The sequence below is a fragment of the Larimichthys crocea genome, chromosome XIII (assembly GCF_000972845.2).
Source record: "Larimichthys crocea isolate SSNF chromosome XIII, L_crocea_2.0, whole genome shotgun sequence".
In the NCBI taxonomy this organism is placed as follows: domain Eukaryota; kingdom Metazoa; phylum Chordata; class Actinopteri; family Sciaenidae; genus Larimichthys; species Larimichthys crocea.
This window is the reverse complement of record NC_040023.1, coordinates 2,161,438-2,183,306: the sequence shown is the minus strand read 5'-3', so window position 1 is coordinate 2,183,306 and position 21,869 is coordinate 2,161,438. Positions and strand designations below refer to the sequence as shown.

At 42.3% G+C, this 21,869-nt stretch overlaps 2 protein-coding genes across 3 annotated transcripts in view; one reads left to right on the top strand and one right to left on the bottom strand.

The window, feature by feature from the left end:
• Positions 1 to 2,891, top strand: part of LOC113747265 (homeobox-containing protein 1-like) — a 29,707-nt gene extending 26,816 nt beyond the window's left edge. The window contains exon 4 of the mRNA XM_027286341.1: positions 2,678 to 2,891. Within this exon, the coding sequence (XP_027142142.1) occupies positions 2,678 to 2,713 (36 nt within the window). The 3' untranslated portion in view covers positions 2,714 to 2,891. The remainder of the gene's footprint in view (positions 1 to 2,677) is intronic.
• LOC104937108 (growth factor receptor-bound protein 10) overlaps positions 1 to 21,658 on the bottom strand; it is a 42,005-nt gene extending 20,347 nt beyond the window's left edge. The window contains exons 1-5 of one of the 2 annotated variants that reach the window (XM_010753260.3): positions 21,504 to 21,658; positions 18,664 to 18,771; positions 12,937 to 13,024; positions 7,068 to 7,323; positions 5,971 to 6,094 (exon numbers count right to left, since the gene is read on the bottom strand). In XM_010753260.3, the coding sequence (XP_010751562.1) occupies positions 5,971 to 6,094; positions 7,068 to 7,323; positions 12,937 to 13,024; positions 18,664 to 18,714 (519 nt within the window). In that variant the 5' untranslated portion in view covers positions 18,715 to 18,771; positions 21,504 to 21,658. Of the gene's footprint in view, positions 1 to 5,970; positions 6,095 to 7,067; positions 7,324 to 12,936; positions 13,025 to 18,663; positions 18,772 to 21,503 lie in introns of those variants that run through there. The other variant, XM_027286340.1, reaches the window with a different exon arrangement.
• Between the last annotated feature and the right edge of the window lie 211 nt (positions 21,659 to 21,869).

The window sequence follows — 21,869 nt, the reverse complement described above, 5'->3', positions numbered from 1 at the left end:
CATTAAAGGTCCAGAGAGTCAGATTTAGAGGGCTCTATTCAGAGAATATGGCTGTAATATAAACACACGTAACAACGTTTTCATTACTGTACAATCATCTGTAGCCAGCCTCAAGTGGACGTTTGAGGAACTGCAGTTTTGGTGCCTCCGCTTTGGCTTCACTTCACAGCCACAGAGTTCGCCACTTGGGTAAAATAAGGGGCCTACAATTAGCAATTACACTGCTAGATGCCACTAAATCCAACACACTTAGTGCTACTTCCTCTATTGTCAATGGGGTAATGTATTAAACAAACATGTTAAATTATATTAAATTAACAGCCTTCAATTGTAAAATCGTAATACCACCTGCTACAAACCTCCAGCAATAGCTGTCTGTCTGGTTAAGGCTTCCATTGTAGACTAACACACCCATCACTAATGTCAGCTTCTGAACGCTGGTTGGTGGTGACTTCCCAACCCTGGTCTATTACAGCATCAGTTGTCTTTCATGTCTGTGAGTGGTCGGGTTTCAAGCCAGACAGAACTGATTAGCTTTGCAGACAGGCCAAACTTAATTTCACCTTAGTGGAGCGCCACCACAAAGCCTCACTGAGTGGCTCACTTCACCTCCCCCCATGACCCAACACTGACACGGCACTGTCTCACACACACACAAACTGATAGACGTCTATAAGTCAGTTCTAGGAATCCCTTTACATGTAAGTATCATGCAAAGCTCTTACTAAATAAAGTCATGTGAAACAGATCAGATTTAAACTTGTAGGTCTTAAATAAAAAAACAAGAAAATAAATAAAAAAAAAACTTGGGTAGATTTGGCAGAAAGGTTTACACAGCAATTTATTTTTCCATGCAGAGATCCCATTCCCACATCCATCTAGTTTGCCTAAGCAGAAAAGACAAAGCTCTCCATCCCTGACTCCCTGCCTGATGCATAGTTTGGCCGTGTACAGGATAGCATCTGATAAAATCCCAAGAAACAAAGGAATGTGTCTAACCTCACTCTCCAGGAATTAAAATTCAATCTGACATCCATTTCAAAATGGATATTTGTCATAATCTGGTTGGATTTTCTTGGTTTATATTGGATAACTGAATCTAGTTTGACAGCTAGGACATACGCAATCCTCAGACAACACATTTGAGTGTGTCTGTGTGTCGAAGAAGCATGTGTTTCCTGAAAAATTATCATCATCATCACATCGCCATGGCATGTAAAACATTTACTGCTTGGCTGAAACTCAAAAATCCTGTAATTCTTCACAATACACACTCACTCACACACACACACACACACAGTCTCAGACTTGAATTTCCAGGTTAGTGATTACATTCAATTTAACATAAAACATCTTGATCTACATTGAAAACAGCGACCTAGTTTCTACCTAACAATAGAACGTACATGTCGTTATAAACTTCACTCTGTTGAACAGACTTCTATCTTTACACACACACACACACACACACACACACACACACACACACACACACAAACACACATATGCACCTGATCTGATTGCAGTGGGTCAGCAGACCATTGCGTGCAGAAGTACATCAGCTGACCACAGACAGAAGGGGGAGGTAGGAGTCCTAAACAGAGAGTGTGTGTGACTCAGAGCTTTAGTCTTAAGTTTGTTTTTATGATAGAATAGGCTACAGAATATAATATAGCCACAGATCACACCAAAAAATATTTAAATATTTGGCTACTAAATCCTTGCTTAAATGCGACAGTGACATTATACATAGTAAAATACAGTATTATTAAACCACTCATTAGAGACCAGCTATTAAAAGACTGTTCCCCCAGAGCCAGGCGTTGTTCATTGGAGGAGGTAACATATGTATATATAAGGGTATTCAAGTAAGTGGGCGCAGAACTGGAGACTTTGTAGGCAAGCATTAGCAATGTGGATTTAATGCGGGCTGCTACAAGTAGCCAGTGGACCATGATGAGCAGCAGGGTAACGTGCCCTTTTGATTGAAGACCAAGAGCACCACCATGTTCTGGATCATCTGAAAGCATTTCACTGTGCAGACTGGGAGGTGCATCAGAAGGGCATTACAGTAATCGAGTCGCAAGATGACCACAGTCTGTATCAGGAGTTGGGTAGCATGTTAAGTCAGATAAGGCCTAATTATGTTGTAAAGTGTGAACCAGGCACCCAAGGCAACATGATCAGAGAAGGTTAGTTGGTTATCGATCATGACTCCTAAGTTTCTTCCTACCCTGGTAGGGTCAAAAGATAATTAAATTAATTTTTAATGTTGAAGCCATGGTGTATAGTTGAGATGGTGGTCAGTGTACATTTGAAGCTCTGTTACCACCCTGCATAACAGTAAAAGCAATTTTGGCACTTTTTGGTGCAAGAGTTAAAGTCAGGGGATGACTAAAGTGATGAGGGTTCATCCTCTGAGGACCATAAATGACCGACCAAACTGACCCACACTGCCATCCCCAGATCTGCTAACAGGCTAAACGATAAAAAAACATCCGATTGATCAGATCTTAAGACAACAACGTATGATTCCTTTTTAAATTCTTGGAAAGTTTCGCAAGCAACCCATATTTTAATAATCAGACCATGCAATGAATAACAAACCATGAGAAACTGACTTTTTCACATCCCTTTTTTCCATTAAAGCCCTCTTTTCTCTTGCCTCTTTCCACAGGGAGGTCAGAGGTCAGGGTCATTTAAAGAACAGTGAACCCAGAGCGGGGGTTCAGTGTCTTGCTCAAATCCTACTTCTGCAGGGTGGATGTTTGCCAACGCAAGGGGGCTTGAACCCAAGTCCACTGCTTGAGAGACGGTCTTTTAAACCACTGGAGCTCTCTGACGTCCCTGATGTTGGTAATGCCATGCCTCTGGCAACAAATAAAAGCAGGAGTTGCATTACAGTCGCAGTCATGATGCCAAAGCAAACCCATTACAGACATTACAGACAGGTCCTGACCAAATTCTTGTGAAAGCCAGAGTAACATGACTGAACTGTATGGTGCAACAGCTATCATCAGAGGTCAGCATTAACTACAGTCAGACTACAGAATTAGCTTTGGCATTAGCAGCTACTTGAACCCGTGTAAAGAGTTAAATCGTATTTACCGATGTAGGTGCAGTGTCATGGTATCTGTTCATGCTAACCTGTTCACAATGCCCTGAGAACAAATCAATTAATCTTATCAAAGGGAACACAGCCCATAAACCTGTCATGTCACGCACATACGCAGTTTTACTGGCTCATAATATATCTGAGAAAGACTGAAGCTTAGTAAAGAATGTTCAGACTCCGACTCTACAGCTGGAGGGAGAGAGATCCTACGATAAAACCATGCCAATGCAAATACAATGCAACTATGTCTGTAGACCAACGCACGGCACGTCTGAAGTTTGTGTGTAAGCCATCGTCCAATGTTCTTCTGACAAGCCAACCGGCAAACATCTATGCATACTTACGACATCTTCACAACTTTAACTACCCTATCCTTTTAGACTCTCTGTTAGCTTATTACACAACATCACATGTCAGTGTAAGAAGTGATCTATGGAGCAACATCGTGCCGTGATACGATCAGTGAAGGTTTCATTCGATTTGCGTTTAACGACTAGCCATGGCTCATTTTAAGCATTAGTGTGGATTTAAGTATATGATGGTTCCACATGCATCCACCGAAGAAGGCCAGTAAACACTGGGGCTGGTTTAGGAAGATGTTACACAGTCATAACAATATTGAACAAGACTACAATGCTGTGTCTTATTTTGCATACTTACACTTTCCTTCACACTGTTAATTATGGCAAAATACTGTGAGTATCCAGACGGTGCACTCATATATGTTAAAAAGCTGAGTCACTTCTCACTGGCATGGTCGCCATTTTGGCTATGTAGCAGAGGGGGGCCGGATCAACACTACCCTGCTTAAATTAGCGCACTATGCCAGGAAGTACATAGTGTACACAGTGTAATACATAGAAGTGTACTAACAGAAGTATCTGCATTAAGACACAGCACAAGTCTACAGCTATGCTAGCAGCTCTTTGAGGCTGAGGCATAGCAGTGTTTGAGCTAAATCGGCACGCTGATGTTTAGCCGGTAATGTTTATCGTGTTATCCGCTGTAGTTTAATGTCTTATCATGCTAATTAGCATGTACAACATTAATTAGCACAAAACACAACATACAGCTGAGACTGATGGAAATGTGATTAGTTATGTTTTGATCATAAATGTATGAAAATTCGTGGCAATCAAGTCGTCGAGGCATTTTACTCAAAACAAACAATAGTGAACCCTAAGGTAGTACAAGAGGAGAAGTCAAGGAATCATCAAATCATTATGGTGCATCATCTGGGAACATGAATCTGTCCAATTCCAAAAGATTTTTCGTCATTCCTCCAACCCTGCCACTAAAATGACTCCATATAACATTTGAAAGCATTGTGAACTAATCAAATTAGAGTGGAGCTGTCTCTCTTCGTTTCCCATGATCCCCATCACCTCTAGTCACACATTTATCAGTCTCCCAGCCACCTCCTCTGCTCCTTCAGCCAAGAGGTTTTTCTCTTTTGCTGACGATAAACATGATGGAATGTTGGAAGCTATTTTTCCATGTGCCTTTTACTCTCCTTCCAGCTCAAGCTTTATCGCTATTCGTGCTGGAAGAATACTACCATCTTCCTGTTTTTGTGCCATTAAACTGTCTTGAAGAATTTCCTGCCTCACTTCAACCTGGTGATGTGCCATGAAAAATGCAGTGAAGAAGACACAAAATGCTGCCAAACCTCTGACCTTATGATCCGTTTAAAAAAGTCAAAAAAGAGTCATCGATATCAGATACAAAGCATATGCAAAGCAGCTTCAGGATAATCCCACATAAATGTGCAGTTATAACCACAAAATCTAATGTTTCCATTCTCTATAACAAGCTCTGAATGATTGTTTACCTCTTCAGATATATGCGACAATAGTTAAATGAAGTGGACACAATGAAGATGTTCTGGAAAATGAGACAACATCCAATCAGCTGTCACACAAAAGATCCTTTTTATCCAAACTGCAAACTTGCTCTCTGACTCAAGACCTTGTGAGATGATGTCAATGAAATGCAAAAATAATGGCTTATCACATGCATATGTGTGCGTGTGAACTGAATAATGCTACCTGTGTGTGTGTGTGCATGTGTGCGTGAGTGCAAGATAGAGTGAGTATCTAAAATAACTTGTATTGTTCAGGGTGGGCATCCTGAAAACATCTTTGAGAGGGGTGGAACATTCCTGGGAGAGGAGCCTTTACCGGGGGAAGGAAAGGCAAGGTTATGACACACACACACACAGTGACGCTAAGAGCCAGGGTGGAAGCGTGTGAACCGGAAATGGGCGCCTGTCTTGCCCAGGCCAGCAGACGGATTTAAAAGGTTCAGAGAGACCCGACGTGCAGACGTTCCCAGCCGTATTCCCAGCTCCGCTACGGAAGTCTGCTCTCTGTCTGCAGCATCCTAGAGACATTGCTCACCTCTTTCCACAACAAAACACATCTGTCACTCTGTATGTGTGTGTGCACATGTGACTGATAATGATACTTCCACAAAAACACACACACACATACAGTCAGATAACCCAGGGTGAGCTGTTGTGTAATGGAAGGAAAGGCTGTCCAAAGCCAAAGTCAACACATGCTGCTCTGACCTGAACATAACAGGCCAGTCAGCTGGTTTCAAACACACACACACCCTCTCTTGCGATTGTGGTCAAGTAAAGGACAACAAATCATAACCATACTGGCCAGTAACAACTTCAAAAGCAGCAACAGGAAAATGTTTTTTATTTTTTGTCTGCTGCAACACGTGATGCAGTTTTGCACTGTTCGAACTTAGTACTATTTGTTTTTCCCCTCTACCAGCACTGAAAAGTAGCCACCACGCATCTTTTCAGCAAACATGTATGAGGTGGTGGAGGTAGGTGGTCTTACGTGGTTGTCGGAGGTCTGTATGGGGCTGAGAACTGGGGAGCCAGCTGGGCTGCAGAGCTCTGGGAAAGGGTTGGGGATGGCCGGTAGGGAGGCTGGACGCAGATGATGCTCTTCCTGCAGGCACCTGCAGAGGGAGACACACACGCTCATGTCACTGTCCTGTCCAGGCTGACCAGTGAAAGACTGTGTCAATGCTGCATGACCATGGTTTGACCATTGTATGGAACACATCATATATTAGACTAAAATGTTATCTTTGGCGCTTGATCAAGCAAATATTTCAAGAGTTTCAGGTAAAATAACAAAGTATTCATGGCCAAAAGTGTGTCTTGTAAAGCTTTTAGTGACTTACAAACAACAATTTATTGTGAAGTTGTTTAAATGATGACTGATGTTTGTTTAAAACTATATAATTTAATCACTCAGATTAAGAGAAGCCTTCAAAAGGCTAAACCTGTTTTGTTGCCAAGTGATTTTAGATAATAACACTTTATATTTAGACTTCAAGGTACAGTGCGACAAGGACATGTCAGTGCAGCAATAAGTACTACTTGGAGGAGGTACTCTCTGAAGAGCTGGGTCTTCAGGGGGTTTTTGAAGGTAGAGAGGATAGAAACTGGTGTGACGTTCCACCAATGGGGAACAACAGACGAGGAAAGCATGTGGGTGACAGAGCCAGTCGTTGTACATAGGAGGAGGTAACGCATGCCTGTATACGGGTATTCAAGTACTGTAAGTGGGCGCAGAACCAGAGACTGCTTTGTAGACAAGCATTAGCGGTTTGGACCGCCGCGTTCTGGATCATCAAAAAGGGTTTCAATGCGCAGGCTGGGAGGCCTTGACAATAACATACTGATTGTTTGTTTATACTTTTCATCTGGATTCAGCAATAAGATTTTAATTTTTAATCAATCCATCTTATATGTTGGTGAGTAGGGCTGACAGCTGGAAGCCTCTGATGCAAACAAACCAACAGAGAAAAAGACAAACAGAAGTGTTCTTCCTCAGCCAATGCTGCCTTTTTTTTTTTGCCAGCTGTCCTTGAGGACGCAAGAACGCAACATAAAACAGTGAAATCAATGCAGGTGTGTCTCTACCTGACGGCCTGGATGTGCATGGGCTGAGAGTGCCGCAGTCTCTCCCTGGAGGGGGAGGAAGAGGGCGGAGTGTGACGACGGTAGGCCTGGCCGTGTCCCGGGTAGGCAGGGTGCATGTGGTGGTGGTGATGGTGGTGGTGTGGAGCATGACCGTGGCCGTTGTTAAGGAGCAGCGCCGTGTCTGCCTGTGTAGAGTACACACTCTCCATGGAGGAGTTCATGTCATTGACCAGCTGCTCGAGGTCCACATCGTCATCTGTGGAAGAGGGACAGGGATGAGAGGAAGATTAAAGAAATTGATGGTAAACGTTGCAGGACAGCAGACATCCACTAGGTGTCGCCTCAGTGGGTACCAGTTTGAGAGATTATTTTAAAACCAACCAGCTGATAGTCATTAAAAAATCATCCTTCATGGACAGCAGTGCTAACTCTCTCTACAAATGAGATGAAACATTACTCCAGTTTAAGTGTATGATTACACTCTCAGGAGCCTTCACAGCTGATATTAAAGGCTTGAGGCAAGTCAAACAAGTAATTTTCTACATTCCTACTCATGTGTCTTGTCTTCTATTTCTATTTCTGTATTTAAAACATAGATGAAGTAAATGATATGGAAGCTAATTTGTCAGATTTGACTATTAAAGGAATCCTGTTAGGGTGAAAAGTTTGATTTATGGTGACCGGACATCAAGTTTTGCTTGACACAGCTCAGCATTTCGACCTTTTGTCCTGCTCCCAGTGTACAGACTGAGACAATGCCACAACATTCTGCACTAGCGACTTTAATTAGTTGTAATTTAACATGGTCAACAGTAAAAATATTGCCAGAAGCACATTGTGGCCCTGAACCTTCGAGCATGTGAACACACAGCCTTGTTTTGAAGTTTTCACTCCTCCGTGTGTTGGATTTCACTTTGGCCGGGATTTCTTCGAATGGCTGTGTAGTACACTAAGTCACTAGCTCGCCATTGGTCAGGTTATGTGAAACCTGTCATTCACAGCGGCTGAGCTGTCTATCAAGCGCTGGAAGTTGGAACCAACAGTCACCCACAGACTGAACAAGCAACCAAACTAGGGTGAAAGGGTCTCTGGAGCAGGCAGATGGCAGTCTTTTAACCTGACCCAGCTCTTAAAAGCTAATGCACACTGCTAGTCAGAGGGGTGGTCTGCACTAGAAGGACAGAGATCTCTCTAATTAAAACAGTTTTAGGTTACAGAAGTCCATGCCTTAGTTGGTCCGTTAAAACACAAGTGCAGTATGTGTGCCCATGTGTTTCTGTATATGTGTGTGTCCAAAGCCCTTTGGTCCTATGTGCGTCCCACCCCAACACCACACACAGGATTCCTGACATTCCTGTAGGAAGAAATTACAGCACTCTGGGAACGTTCACCAGCCTGTTCATGGCATATGGTGGCCAAATGATCAGGACAAAGTAGGGCACCAAAACACACACAGAAAAGCCAAGGACACCATGTACGCTATGCAGCACTGATGAGCATGTGTATGTAATTATACAGGAGAATTAAAAGAAAAAGCACATTGTGCTGCTGCATGCATGCGCGCGCACACACACACACACACACACACACACACACAGAGCCTACTGAGTGAGAAAGAAGCTGATGTACTAAATGCAGCAGGAGTTGGACGTCTGATCCCAATTTACAAAGAGGTATGGCATGACACACATAGGCACACATAAAGGACAGTCTGGGACACAAGCTCATGTGATGCCAGGGTTCATGAGTGGGACAGGGTTCAGGGTGACATAGAGGGGGGAGACACACACAGTTGGAAAAGACCAAGCTGCAATATATTGTAAGCCTTTTTTCCCAGCAGACATTTTGACTCAACATACTGTAGTAGGAAAAGCACAGGTGCTACATAACACGACACTTAACACTAACCATGGCTCTCTGTAACAATGTGAGTGAGCCAGCAAGGACAATAACAGAAACCAGGACAGATAAATAAAATCCAGCCATCATTCACTGTATCATTTACATCTGTGTTTTCTTACTGTAGCAAGTTGAAATGCTTTACTGATGGCCACAGGTGGATAATTTTAACTTTACAACATGTAGAAATGTGACATGTGTGTCTGAGTAATTATACTTTCAGTTATGATTTAAAAAAAAAAAATGTGGAATGATAAAAACCAGATTCAGAGGAGCTATTGAAAGTTGGCAAACACATTATAGCCATGCTAGCGGCACAGTTGTAGGGATGACAATTCACCACTTTGGTCCAGACTGAAACATCTTAACAAATACTCTAAGGATTTCTATGGAAGTTTATATGGACTTTCATAGGATAAATCCCACTGACAGCATAAATGTCACCCCGTAGGTTCCTGAAGAGCCATTTTCAAGCTCAGTGTGGTGGTTCTGGTCACCACCATCTTGACAGTCTTCCCTCTTCCACCTCCCGGCTAATTTTTGAAAATCGGCAACGTGCATTAAATTAGCTAGAGCAACCAAAACTGTTTTTGTTCCAGGCTGTAAATAAGTTTTTTTCTGCTGTGAAGTTGGACATTTTAACACTTATGGAGACCGATTCATTCTATAGCCAGCCTCAAGTGGATGTTTGAGGAACTGCATTATTTTGTCTTCACTTTACAGCCACGGAGGTCGCCACTTCTTAAACCCTAATGGCTTTGGCGATCCTCTTCTAGTGCCACCAACAGGCTGAGATTTGTTGTTTTGATTGAAATACGCCATGAAATTTGGCAGACTCCAACTTTAGGATTAATTGCGATAAGTGTTGCTTAACTTTTCCTTTGAAGCCATCATTAGATCAGAACTACAGTACATTGGTTTATAATTAAATAAGAAATAAACTAATGACATTTCCATCAGGCTAACCTGTTCCTCATATTTATTATTAATAACCAAATGTAACCATGCCAACGTGCCAAACTAACACCTACGTACACCTGCCAATCATCAGCAAGTTAAAACTGTGTCTATAACCTCACAGAGGCGCTAGCATGGCTACAGACTCTTAATCATGTTCACCTCTTCAGCACTTGGCTCTAAGCAGAGGAAGTAGTGAAGAATCATTGGTTCAGCTGTCAATGGCAAGTCTGGCTCTTTCTGGACGGGTTGCAAATTTCCAATTAGTGAGTTTCTATGCTATGATTTACTTCAAGTGGTTTTACTTAAAACCAATATTTCATCAAAGCCAAAAATATCCTCTATCCTCTTAATTTTGGGGAATAGGAAGGTTTTGTCTCTTGTGATTAAGGCTGATAAGCCGGCTGGAGTTTTACATAAAAACGTAGCCTAGTGCAGCTTTAAGAGGATAATGATGGTATCATTGGCATTCCTCTCCCTCCTCCCGTTGCTGGCTTGGCCCACACTGCACTGCTGGCTTCAGTCAGAGAAGCCAGAGGACATATAGCATGAAAATGTTTTCTCCTCCCTCTCTTCTACCAACTGTGACTTTGAATGTAGATGAACTGCTGCAGTACTCTGGCTAGCATCTAACGACAAAACCCACCATACAACCGTGGCCAATTCATTCCTGTAAGATCCCAGAATACACTGAATGAGTGCTCTCTGTCCCTGGCCACGACAACCTGCAATCATCGATCTCTGACAGCCGTCTAGAGGTCAGAGAAGAGAGCTGGATGTTCAGGTTTTCAAGGGCAAAGTGCAATCCTTCATACGCTGTAAACACACTATAGTTATATTTACCAGAAAAACACACATTTTGCACAATTATCTTTTTGCTATGGTTTTACGCAATGTATGAGCCACGACATATGCTTTTTATACAGACCTGGGACCATTTCTTGCAGGAAGCAAGTGTTTTTCTTTTGGACAATAGTAGTGAGGTCTTGGATTTCAATTCCCAAGATAGAAACGAATGAGTAATCCTCTGTTAACAATCATTACTGAGGTGCAAGTTACTAAACTTTAAATAATAACCAACTCAATGAATTAACTGAAGCAAATGAGGGCACACAATAAAATTCCTAATAAAGATTGTGAGCAAAGCATTAAATCTGGTACAGTATATTAGCTAGTGTACATGCAATCAACACCATGCTATGCATTGTAGTCATCAGATCATAAAAAAGAAAGGGCTGGCATAAATGAAGGGCATGAAATCGGAGCCAGGCCGTATACAGCACGTCCCGCACATCTGTAGTGCACAATGAGAATGAAACAGTAGCCGGGTGTATTTGCCACTTGCTTTTTTCACTCAAGTAATCAATCAGACGTCTTTTCGTTCTCGTTTATACTGTTCAGTAAAATAGATGCTTTTTTCCCCGACACAGCTCTCATAAGTCTCATCTTGCATGTAAATTAACACAATGGAGTGCTATTAAGTGATGCATGATATGATATCAACATGGCGTCAAACCTACAGACACTGGCATTTGCTAAAAAGGTCAGTAACTACATTACATTTACGTCTCTCACAACTTGGAGATAAAATTGTTCAAGGTGAGGATTCGTTCGTATAGTGATAGTAATGCTTGTAAAAAGTTTTCAGCATTGCTTTCTGGTATATTAAGTCTGCAGTCATTGTGACAAATTGGTATCTCTTCCACGTTAATATAAGAAACAATGATTGTGAAATGACAGTTAGCTATTCAAAAAAAACTTTTGCACTTGTTAGTGTTTGTACCACAGATGTTTTGGACCACCGGGAAGATGGGGTTTTCAGTCCTGAGGCGCTGGGGTGAATGCTGATGAGGAGCAAAGCTGGGCAAGCGGGCGATAAGACCAAAAGGGGATGTTGACGGAAGAAACTAAGATAAGAAAATGCCAAGAAGCCGTCGGACAGAAGTAAATCTGGGACTGACTTTTAGTTGCTGGCGAGAGCCTCGTGAAATGAACAGCTGAAAGACAGACGCCAAGCTTGGTTTCTTCTTGTTGCACTAGCATAGTAGCTGGCTGTCATGTCTTATTTGTTGCACTTGCCTGATGTTTGGCTGTTAGCAAAAGTTGTTGACTAGCTAATTTCTGATTATAAGTAATATAATCATAACAAATACACGCGCACAGCTGTCCACTCTGAAATTTGTGGTGCTAAATTGCAAAAATACTAGTGACTACGCAATGTTGTTTTAACAAAAAGAATGTGAAGGATCTACCACAATCTGTCGAAAACCTCCTCTAATCACTTAGGGACCGTCTGTAGTGTCACTGCCTGTATGAACCTGCAACTCTTCTTCTACTATCTGCACCCCTTCTCCAAAGACCTATGGCTTACTTACTATAAATAAAACCATAAACTAACCTCTGCCTGCCAGTGGCCTGACCTACAGGCATATATAAACACCCCATTCACGTGAGGCAATATTTAATACTCTCACCACCACACATCAACAGACAACTAAACTACCAACCAAAGAGAGAAAAAAGTAAAGAGGCCAGAGAGAGAGAGCAAGAATTTACAACCTCTCCTCTCCTCAAGCTGGCAGCTTTCCAAAAGGATACCCAAGATTTTCCACGACGGCTGAAGGGATTTCTGGGAATATATTGAGAGCAAGCTAACACATGTGTGTGTAGGTAAAGGGAGGCGGGGTGGGCTGGTAGAAAAGTGCTGAGCAGTGCTAAAAAAAAGGAGGTGGGGGTGGTGCTTTTAACACTTGTCTATAACCTCTCCATCTGGAGAGCAGAGCCTGCAGTGATGAAGGGAGAAAATGTCCTAAATGTTGATGGAGAACTGGGCCTGCAAATACATATTGGCAGTCCAAAGATTTCATAAAGAAAGGCATAAAAACATGTTAAATGTGGATTGAACCTTGCCATCCATAACATAAGGAGTCCATAAAGAGATCTGGCAATTCTTTCATACAAATCCCTGAATACATGTGACATAGGTTGAATGAGGAGAAGAGAGGAAAGTTACCATGGTGATGTGGCAAATTTTGACTGGCCGGGCGCTGAAAGCCTGGGACAATCAGTTCCTCGCGAGTGGAAGTGCGGTCCATGCTTTCCTGTCAAAAGCAGAGAAAAGAAAGACTTTTTAAAAAAAAAAAAAAAAAAGGGGGGTGAAGACCATCCAGTAAAAACCACAAAGTGGGTTTAAGACGCCAGATATGTTAATGAGGGTTTATTTTCACAGAGTTCAGAGGGTTGGACAAAGGGTGGGCTCGTGTCTCTGCTCTCGAGGAACGTCAAGCCTCAAGTTCAGAGACCCGTGACACTTTGACGTCTGTGGCACTGTGAATTTATGACCCGCTGCCCTTGGTGTCTCACTGTGTCTGTGTGTGTGTGTGTGTGTGTGTGTGTGTTAGCCTCTCTCTCACTCTCTCACACACCAAAAACCACAAACTTGCACACATAGAGATGGCTAAAGTACACACATTCTTTACACAAGTATGAATACTTGTACTACAGAGACGACTCAGACGAACTGATTCTACTTCTTTACTTAAATAGAAGACAGGCTCTACAATGTACACAAAGTATAAAAGTAAAAAGTTACTCTCTTGGTTTCTTTGAAAAAGCTTTCCCTGAGCTTTTGTTGTCATGTTATGTCATGTGTGATATGCAATAAAATCCAAATAGTTGTGTAAAAATATTGGGTGTAAAAGTGAAAAGTTAAATAAAGTACAGAAACCTGAAAAAACAACATAACTACGGTAACAAAGTATCTATACTTGAATACTTTCCACTTTCAAGCTCTCACTTATGAAACGCACATCAGGTACTGATTTTTGTAAAAACATATCAGTCATTAAGAGCAAAAACATACCAGCTCAGGCACACTTATACAATCTCACACGTCTGGAGATACACACACAAGCTGCCAAGTTCCTCACACATTGTCTAATTTGAAGCAGCCTTGAGGCAGGAAAGCTGCAGAGGAGAAAGACAGGGAAAAAAGCCAAAGAAATTTTTAATCTTCCCTTTTCTAGGAAAAAGAAGAACGCGGAAGCATTTCTTCCAGGAACTGCTCGTGGCCAGGGGTCCTGTTGTGCATGTATGCACATACACACACGTTCAGCAGCTCCCTTCAGTGCTTCGAAAACATCCATAAATGCCCAGAGTAAGATTTATAGCTCTGAGAAGAAGCAGCCAAAAGCTTTCCAAGGAAGGCAACTTGGCTGCAGGGCCTGTGGGCTGACAAAGAAATGCTGCAGGCTTCAGCTAGAGCTAACCAGCTAGAGATACAACTTCACTAAAACACTCTCTAATGTACAGTTTATCTTGCAGAGCATGTAAGAGAAATCTAAGCATGCAAGAACAATTAGCTTTACTTATTACTCCTCCTCAAACAGATGAGAACTTCTTAAACCCTGCTGCATCCACTGGTAGGTCCCTTTAAGCACTGTTCAGATCCAGAAACCTACTCAGATGACCTACACTCAATACTAAATGCATCCTGTCTAGATACAGACAGAGCACTCAAGCTGCTTCTGCTGCTCTGCTGACGTCTCGCATATAGAGTGTTGGATGAGAAGATCAATAACACCCTCATATCTGTCTATTGAGTGCGAACACTACAGTCAGCACCAGGAGCACAGAAACTGGAAACAGGGAGAAGCAGCTAGTCTGACAGTGCAAAAATAAATTTAAATAAGCAAAAAGATGTTTGGACACATCTTCTCATACAAATCATTTTAATTAGGTTTAGGTCAGGTGATTGTGGATGCCAGGTCATCTGATGCAGCAATCCATCACTTTCCCTCTGGGTGAAATAGCTCTTACATAACCTGGGGGTGTATTTGGGGTCATTGTCATGTTGAAAAACAAATGATGATCCCACTAAGCTCAAAACAGATGGGATGGCATGTCGATGCAGAATGCTTGTGCTAGCAATGTTGGTCAAGTGTGCCTTGAATTTTGAATAAATCACCAACAGTGTCACCAGCAAAGCACCTCCACATCATCACATGTCCTCCTCCATGCTTCAAGGTGGGAACCACACATGTAGGTACCGTCTGTTCACCTTCTCTCAAAAAGATATGGCCATCTGAACCAAAAATCTCAAATCTGGCACATCAGACCAAAGTACAGACTTCCACTGGTCCAATGTCCATTCCTTGTGTTTCTTGTTCCAAGAAGGTCTTTTCTTCTTCTTGGTTTCTTTGCAGTAATCCGACCATGAAGGCCTGATTCATGCAGTCATCTTTGAACAGTTGATGTTGACTTGTGTCTGCTAGTCGAACTCTGTGAAGCATTTATGTGGACTCTGAGAGGTATCTTCTTCATAATAGAAGTTACTACTTATACTTATATTTAATGTACGCCATAAAGATACAGAAAGAGCAACTTCAGTGAAGAGTTGGTACAAGCACAGAGAGAATAAGTATGAGCTTAGTTTCTGCATTTCAAGAAACTTAAGAACAAAATTCCTCATTTAAGTGGTAAAATGTTACTTTTGGTCAACATTACGGCCATAAAATCTGTGTCTGTCATTCTTCTTTCAGCACTGTCAGCACTGGTTTTGGATTGCCTTTTTTTTGGACATAAGAGTGTAACTGTGTAGACTGTGTGTGAGTTGGAGGCAGTACAGTGTCCTACTTCTAGTAACAGATATCAGTAGCAGCAGTGTTAATATATAGCTACAAGTAAACCCAGGGAAAATCCCCCTCCCCTCAGCAGCACTTGTGCAGTAAAAGAGTCAGCTTTAACGGCTACATTCCCCATAAAAACCTCATTGTGAATTCCCGATAATGCACTTTCCCTGACTCTATAATCTGAAGAGAGTGTGCTGATGGTGCCTCAATGGTCAACCAGGTCCTGAAGTGACAAATGTGGAAGACATAACTCACTTTCTTAAAAGTTACTTAAAAGTAGGCATTGGTTTCTCAGGAAAAACTTTTTCCAGATGTGGGTTGTTTTGTGCAATGAGTCAATAATTGGAAACTGCATTCTTGACATTACTAGTCTAAAGGGTGCAGGACATAAAGGTAGTTTGCTTGTAGTTGTATGACCTCCAGTCAGTCATTGAGTCTTGTGTTTTAATTTTCACATCAGCATCATTCAACCAATCTTGCTAAATGAATTTCTACGACACCTTGAACTTGTTGGTTTCATTAAAGTTCATTAAGGTCACAGAACATTTTAAGATTCAAAGGACTGTATTTAAGTGGAGTGAGGTCAATATACACCTGATAGTCATGTATCTCCATTAGCAATGAAGTCTCCTCCTGCTTACTCTTTTCTTCTGGACAATTGCTTTCTTTGAATCTCTGTCCTCCTGTAGTGATGTGATCATTCCCATAATGAATGAAGAGTCGTCTCCTGTGCTTTTCTTGGATTTGAGTGAGCTATTTCTCGTCCTGGAGTCCAATACTATGCTGCTTGGAGTCAGCAGCATTTGTAGTAGGAAATGTTAGGCCTGGAGTTTTCAGCTTGACAGACTATGATTGCTCTCATCCATGGATAGTCATGACTACTTTTGACATGTCTTTCATCATGGGCAAACGTCTCCCCTTTCGCCCTCGCAGCCCACAGCATTAACATCTAGGCATTTCAGAATACTTTCTCTCCGAGCATTATAGGCTACGGTTCCTCGAAAGCACAAGCACGAAACTGAGCATGCCAATTGACGTGGCGACCGCTGCGTGCAGCTGCTGAACCCTTACCCCTCTGAACATAAGAAATAAGTGTAGCCCATGTTTTCAGGCAAGACAGACATGTTCAGGGCTGCAGGTATAAATACTGACGTTCAGTATGCTGTTAAACGATTCATTCATTCCACTTTCCTGACTGACGGGTTAAACTCAGCTGAATCTGTGGCTTCTTAGTGCTCTGCAGTTCATGTGTGTGCACTTACATACATACATACTCAAGGAGATGGACGGGGGGAAAAGAGAGAAAGAAGACTTGCTGGCTGTTTTCTCTGAGACATCTCTGGCACAGATCCAAAGTTCTCACTGAGATAGACAGACGTGCAGGCGTGCACGCGCACACACACACACACACACACACACACACACACACACACACACACACACACACACACACACACACACACACACAGGGCTGGAACGCCGCCCAGATTTCCAAACATCCCTGCCGTTATGTATAGCGTTATGTAAGTATGCCGAAAAGAGGGCTCATTTGCACCCTATCTATGCACACTAAACCTACAGTCACTGCCTACAGAGAGACTCCATGGGGTGTATGTGTGTATGTGCCATGCTGTGTCATGTCAACTGCCAAGCTTTACATAACACACGCACACACACACAGAGCGCAATGTTGTAACCCACTTCTCTCCCTCTAACTATCAAACTCTGTTTTTTCTCCGCTAGATGCAGGGTGGAGGAATGTTGTTTTCTATGGGGATTCAATTCACTATTCACTGCAGTCTTACTGGTGCAAAACCCTTTCCTGGAAGCTAACATGAACCAATCCAACTTCATGTCAGCTCAACAGGGGCTCAGCGGTCCCACGGTTGGGTTAGCATGGAGCTGCATTTTTCTACCTCCACTAAGACGAATAAGGCAGCTGAGGCTACGTCACCTACATCGTCCCATCGGTCCCAGTAAGACGTCATACCATCAATCCCATGCTTTCAGGCCTGTCACACAACAAAGCCCACAGTTTGTTATTGTTGTTTGTTTAGCGCTCTATTTATAGACCTCCACGATGCACTTTAGCCAAATTCTTTAGGTTACTGGAGGGTTGGAGAGGAGAAAATCCAAGCTGAGAAACAAAGGGCTCATTCTGCAGGAGCTGGACAGTGGAAGTGGGTCTGTTGTGTTGCAGAGACGCCATATTTCACCTAACTAGGCTGGGAGTCATTCACTGTGAAGCAAATAGACTCAGAGCCACTGTACACATGATGATACACAGAGAAGTTTAATAACTAAACTTGTTAGAAATTATGTCTAACTACAGTCTTTCCCCAACCCATAACCCAAACCTAAAGATAATGAAGCTGTACTAATTGATATTTTTAAAATAAACTTAATGAATAAGTGCAACATGAACAGTTTTAAACTAAAATATCATCAGCTCTTCAGTTCTCTTCCACGCTATAAAGCTTTTTTTGCACCTTTTAGCTCATAGTTTTGGTGTTTCAGCCCACAAATGTAACGTTTCGCACTGCTCAGCAGGAAGCTGAGGGGTTTTTTGGCAGAAAATCTCTGATAATACTGCAATATATACTATAAGTCCAGTACAGATAAAGTTAGTAGCTAGCTTGTAAAGACAGGAGAGCATTTAGGACCAGATGATGTTCTTAGAGGAGCTGGAGGAAGCCAAAACAGAGCAAAAAGATGGAGAATATTGTTTTTTCAGGTTGTTCTACCTCTTTTTTTAACAACACAAATCTTATTTTTAAGCTAAGATAGTCAACAGCTAAGTTTGACAACAGCTAACTTACAGCTAAGTTATTAAACAGCTAAGTTAGTCAACAGCTAAGTTAGTCAACAGCTAAGTTAGTCAACAGCTAACTTACAGCTAAGTTAGTCAACAGCTAAGTTTGTCAACAGCTAATTTACAGGTAAGTTATTAAACAGCTAAGTTTGTCAACAGCTAAGTTTGTCAACAGCTAAGTTAGTCAACAGCTAACTTACAGCTAAGTTAGTCAACAGCTAAGTAGCATGTAGCATCACAGAGACCAGAACCATAACCGGAGTCTGAACCAGAATACTAAAATATCAAAATACCTCACCTGGTAGTTTGAGTGACGTAAGAAGTAGTCAGGACATCCCGCTAAGGCCATGGTGTTCCTTCAGTGTTCCCTCTGTAGGGAATTACACCTTCTAGTCTCACCAGCACCCTGCACATGAAGGAAGGACACAACAACACAGAAAACACACTAAATGAAACAAACTGAACGATAAAGAGAAAAGTAACGAGGTAAATCAACAAAATTGACAAGGTGAGTGTTGTGATCCGTGCTGGCGCCACGCAACCACTTTGTAAAATAGGCATCTATTTAGTACGTCTAAAGACAAAAACCCAACAGGCCTCTGTCTTTGCCCAAGAGAGAAAAGCAAAGCCTGCATGTGCGAATGAATGTGCACGCATGGATGAACATGTGCACACCGAATCCAATGTAAACACTGCCATTGTGTACGACACACACACACACACACACACACACACACACACACACACACACACACACACACACACACACATAAGTCAGTTCCCAAACAAAGCCTGGGGCTTAAGACTAAATAAGAAACCCTTTCCAAGCTTGAAACACATGACTACTCACCACCTGCAGACTGCTGTGGAAGGCAGAAAGGGGGGTGAAGACAAGGGGGGGAGAGCCTTTCTGAAGGAACTTGAAATAGGAGTCAGCTATTGCCACTGCATTGTGCAGCATTATCTGCTGTGAGTACGCAGGAGGAAGTTGGGGATACACACACTGCAATACATTTCAAGCTGTTCAGCATTAAGTCTTGTGTCGCTCGGAGCATTAAAAACTACAGGATCTCTGTGCAATGTTGCAGAGAGGAACATTTCGGAAGAGCGTTAAACAACAATTATCTAACTTGTAGTTGTAGCTACACCCCAAGAATTCAATCTAACCACTTAAATATGAGGATACATGGATTCCCTGGCTTGGAATCATATTTCTATCTCTACTTGCTTCATTGTTTTGGCTAGAAAATCCTCTCCCTTGCCTGTTTGGTGTGGAAATCCCAGATCACCATCTAAAATCCAAATCGACTGTTCCTTCCCTTTAACAACTCCTATCTGCCCACCCAGTTTCATGGAAAGCTGTGATTTCATTTTAGAGATGCAGCTTGTAAAAAAAAAACAAAAAAAACATGTCAAGGAAAACACAAATGCCACACACACACACAAGCAGGAAGAAATTACTTGTTAAGATGGACATTTCTGCAGCCCACATACAAATTTTAGGGAAGTGCTGCAACCGATACTGCTTCCAACAAAGCTGAATCCACACACACACAGACACACACACTGAACTCTACATCTCTCTCACTAAATAGCTCCTCTCACTCTTTGACTCTGCTGGTTTCCCTTCACTTTCTCTCCCAGCATGTCTCCATTGTACAGGTCATTATATAACAGATATCAGATGGTTCAAACAATATCTCTTCCTCCTCCTACTCCTCCTCCTCCACCTCCTCCCTTCTGCCTCTGCCTCTCCCTCTCTTTTCACCCCACTAATTACTGTTTCCACTGGGGCTCTGCTATCTTTAGGTCGCTCTGCTGACTGAGAATCTGTGTCTAAATGTGTGTGTGTGTGCGTGTGTGTGCACAGTTGCACTAGCGTTGAAAAGACAGCCTCTCTCCGTTGCTGATAATTGTACACTTCTTTTTTTTTTTTTTTGCAGCCGGTTTTATATCTTCACACGTTCTTGCATAGGCTTATGTGTTTACAGCAATCAAACTGCTGGCCAAAAGGGCAAGCGGGGCTGATTGTATGTGTGGCTAATAAGCCTGAAAGCAAAGCCAAAGCTCCAACTGCTTGACATTTGCTGACATTTGTGGTTCCTCCTGCAGAGAAAGGGAGTAATTCAGCTTTACTGGTCATACAGAGAGATCTAGAGAATTAAATGGGGCAGGGAGCAACTTAATAATGTCACACGTGTGTGTGTGTGTGTGCGTGTGTGTGTGTGTGTGTGTGTGTGTGTGTGTGTGTGTGTGTCACTTCAAGTACAAATAAGCCAGTACTCTATGTCAGTAATCCGCTGACATAGAGTGGATTTCAGTAGCAGTTTTTTTTTTTTTGTTATTATTGACTCAATTTTCTCACTAAGAAAACACAAGTACTGGTATACGATCCATCTGCACCTGTACCTTACACACAGTAGTATAGTTCTGCCATCCAGAGCCTCTTAAAGGCCTTAATGTTACCTGATCCTAAACAGACCTATAGTCTTCCTTATGCACCAGGAAGGAAGAAGGAAGTCTAGCAGCGTGCAGAGCTTAGCCTACATTAAGTCAGAGCTAACGAAGCTTTATGACAGACCATCAGCACACACACACACATATATATATATCTATATATATATCTATATATATATATATATATATATATGTATATATATATATGCAGATATTCCTCTACGTGCTGTGGGTTCAGATAACTCCCTTACAAAGTAGCAATTAGTGGAAGAAACCCAAGTACAGTTACAGTGAGGAGATGAAACAGTCCCTGCAGATCAAGTCTTTAAAAACTCAAGCATGGCTGCAGGGATGTTAGAAATAGTTAGATGTTACAATAATCATAATGTCAACAACAACATGTATTCCTCCACAAATGCATGCTCAAATGTCAGTCTCTTCATTTGCAACATTACCTGACAGACTTCTACATCAGAAAAGTGACTTTGGAGCTCATTTCACGGCTTACAAGTATCACTTAAGTCAATGAAAGCGTTAGTAAATTAAGTTAAAGACGCCTCCTCTGCATCCCTGTGCATGAAGAATAAGATCCTAAAGTATCCTAAAGGAAGAATGTTTGACATCGAGTTAAACCATATGCGTGTCATGCTGTTTTTCCAAACAAATAACAGAAGCGCTTACGGCAATCAAAGGGCAGGACGCAGCTCAAGAATCGTGTCCAGGACGCACGACGGAGCAGCACCCGGCGCGCTTCGACTGTCCTCGTCTGGATCTCCACACAAACTGCTTTCCCCCAAAAAACTCTGTCCGCTGTTCTGTTGTCTTCACCTTGTCCCCCCCCCCTCACACACCCACCCACCCCTCAACACCAACACCACCACCTCCACCGCCACCCCCCAAAACCCCAACCCCAACCCACCCCTCCAAAGTGCTTTCCTTTGCACATGTACGCACACGTAAAAACGCACGCTCGCACACACACACAAACACACACACGTAAACACGCATGCACTGATCGCAACCCGCACTTTTTTTCGACCAGCTGAC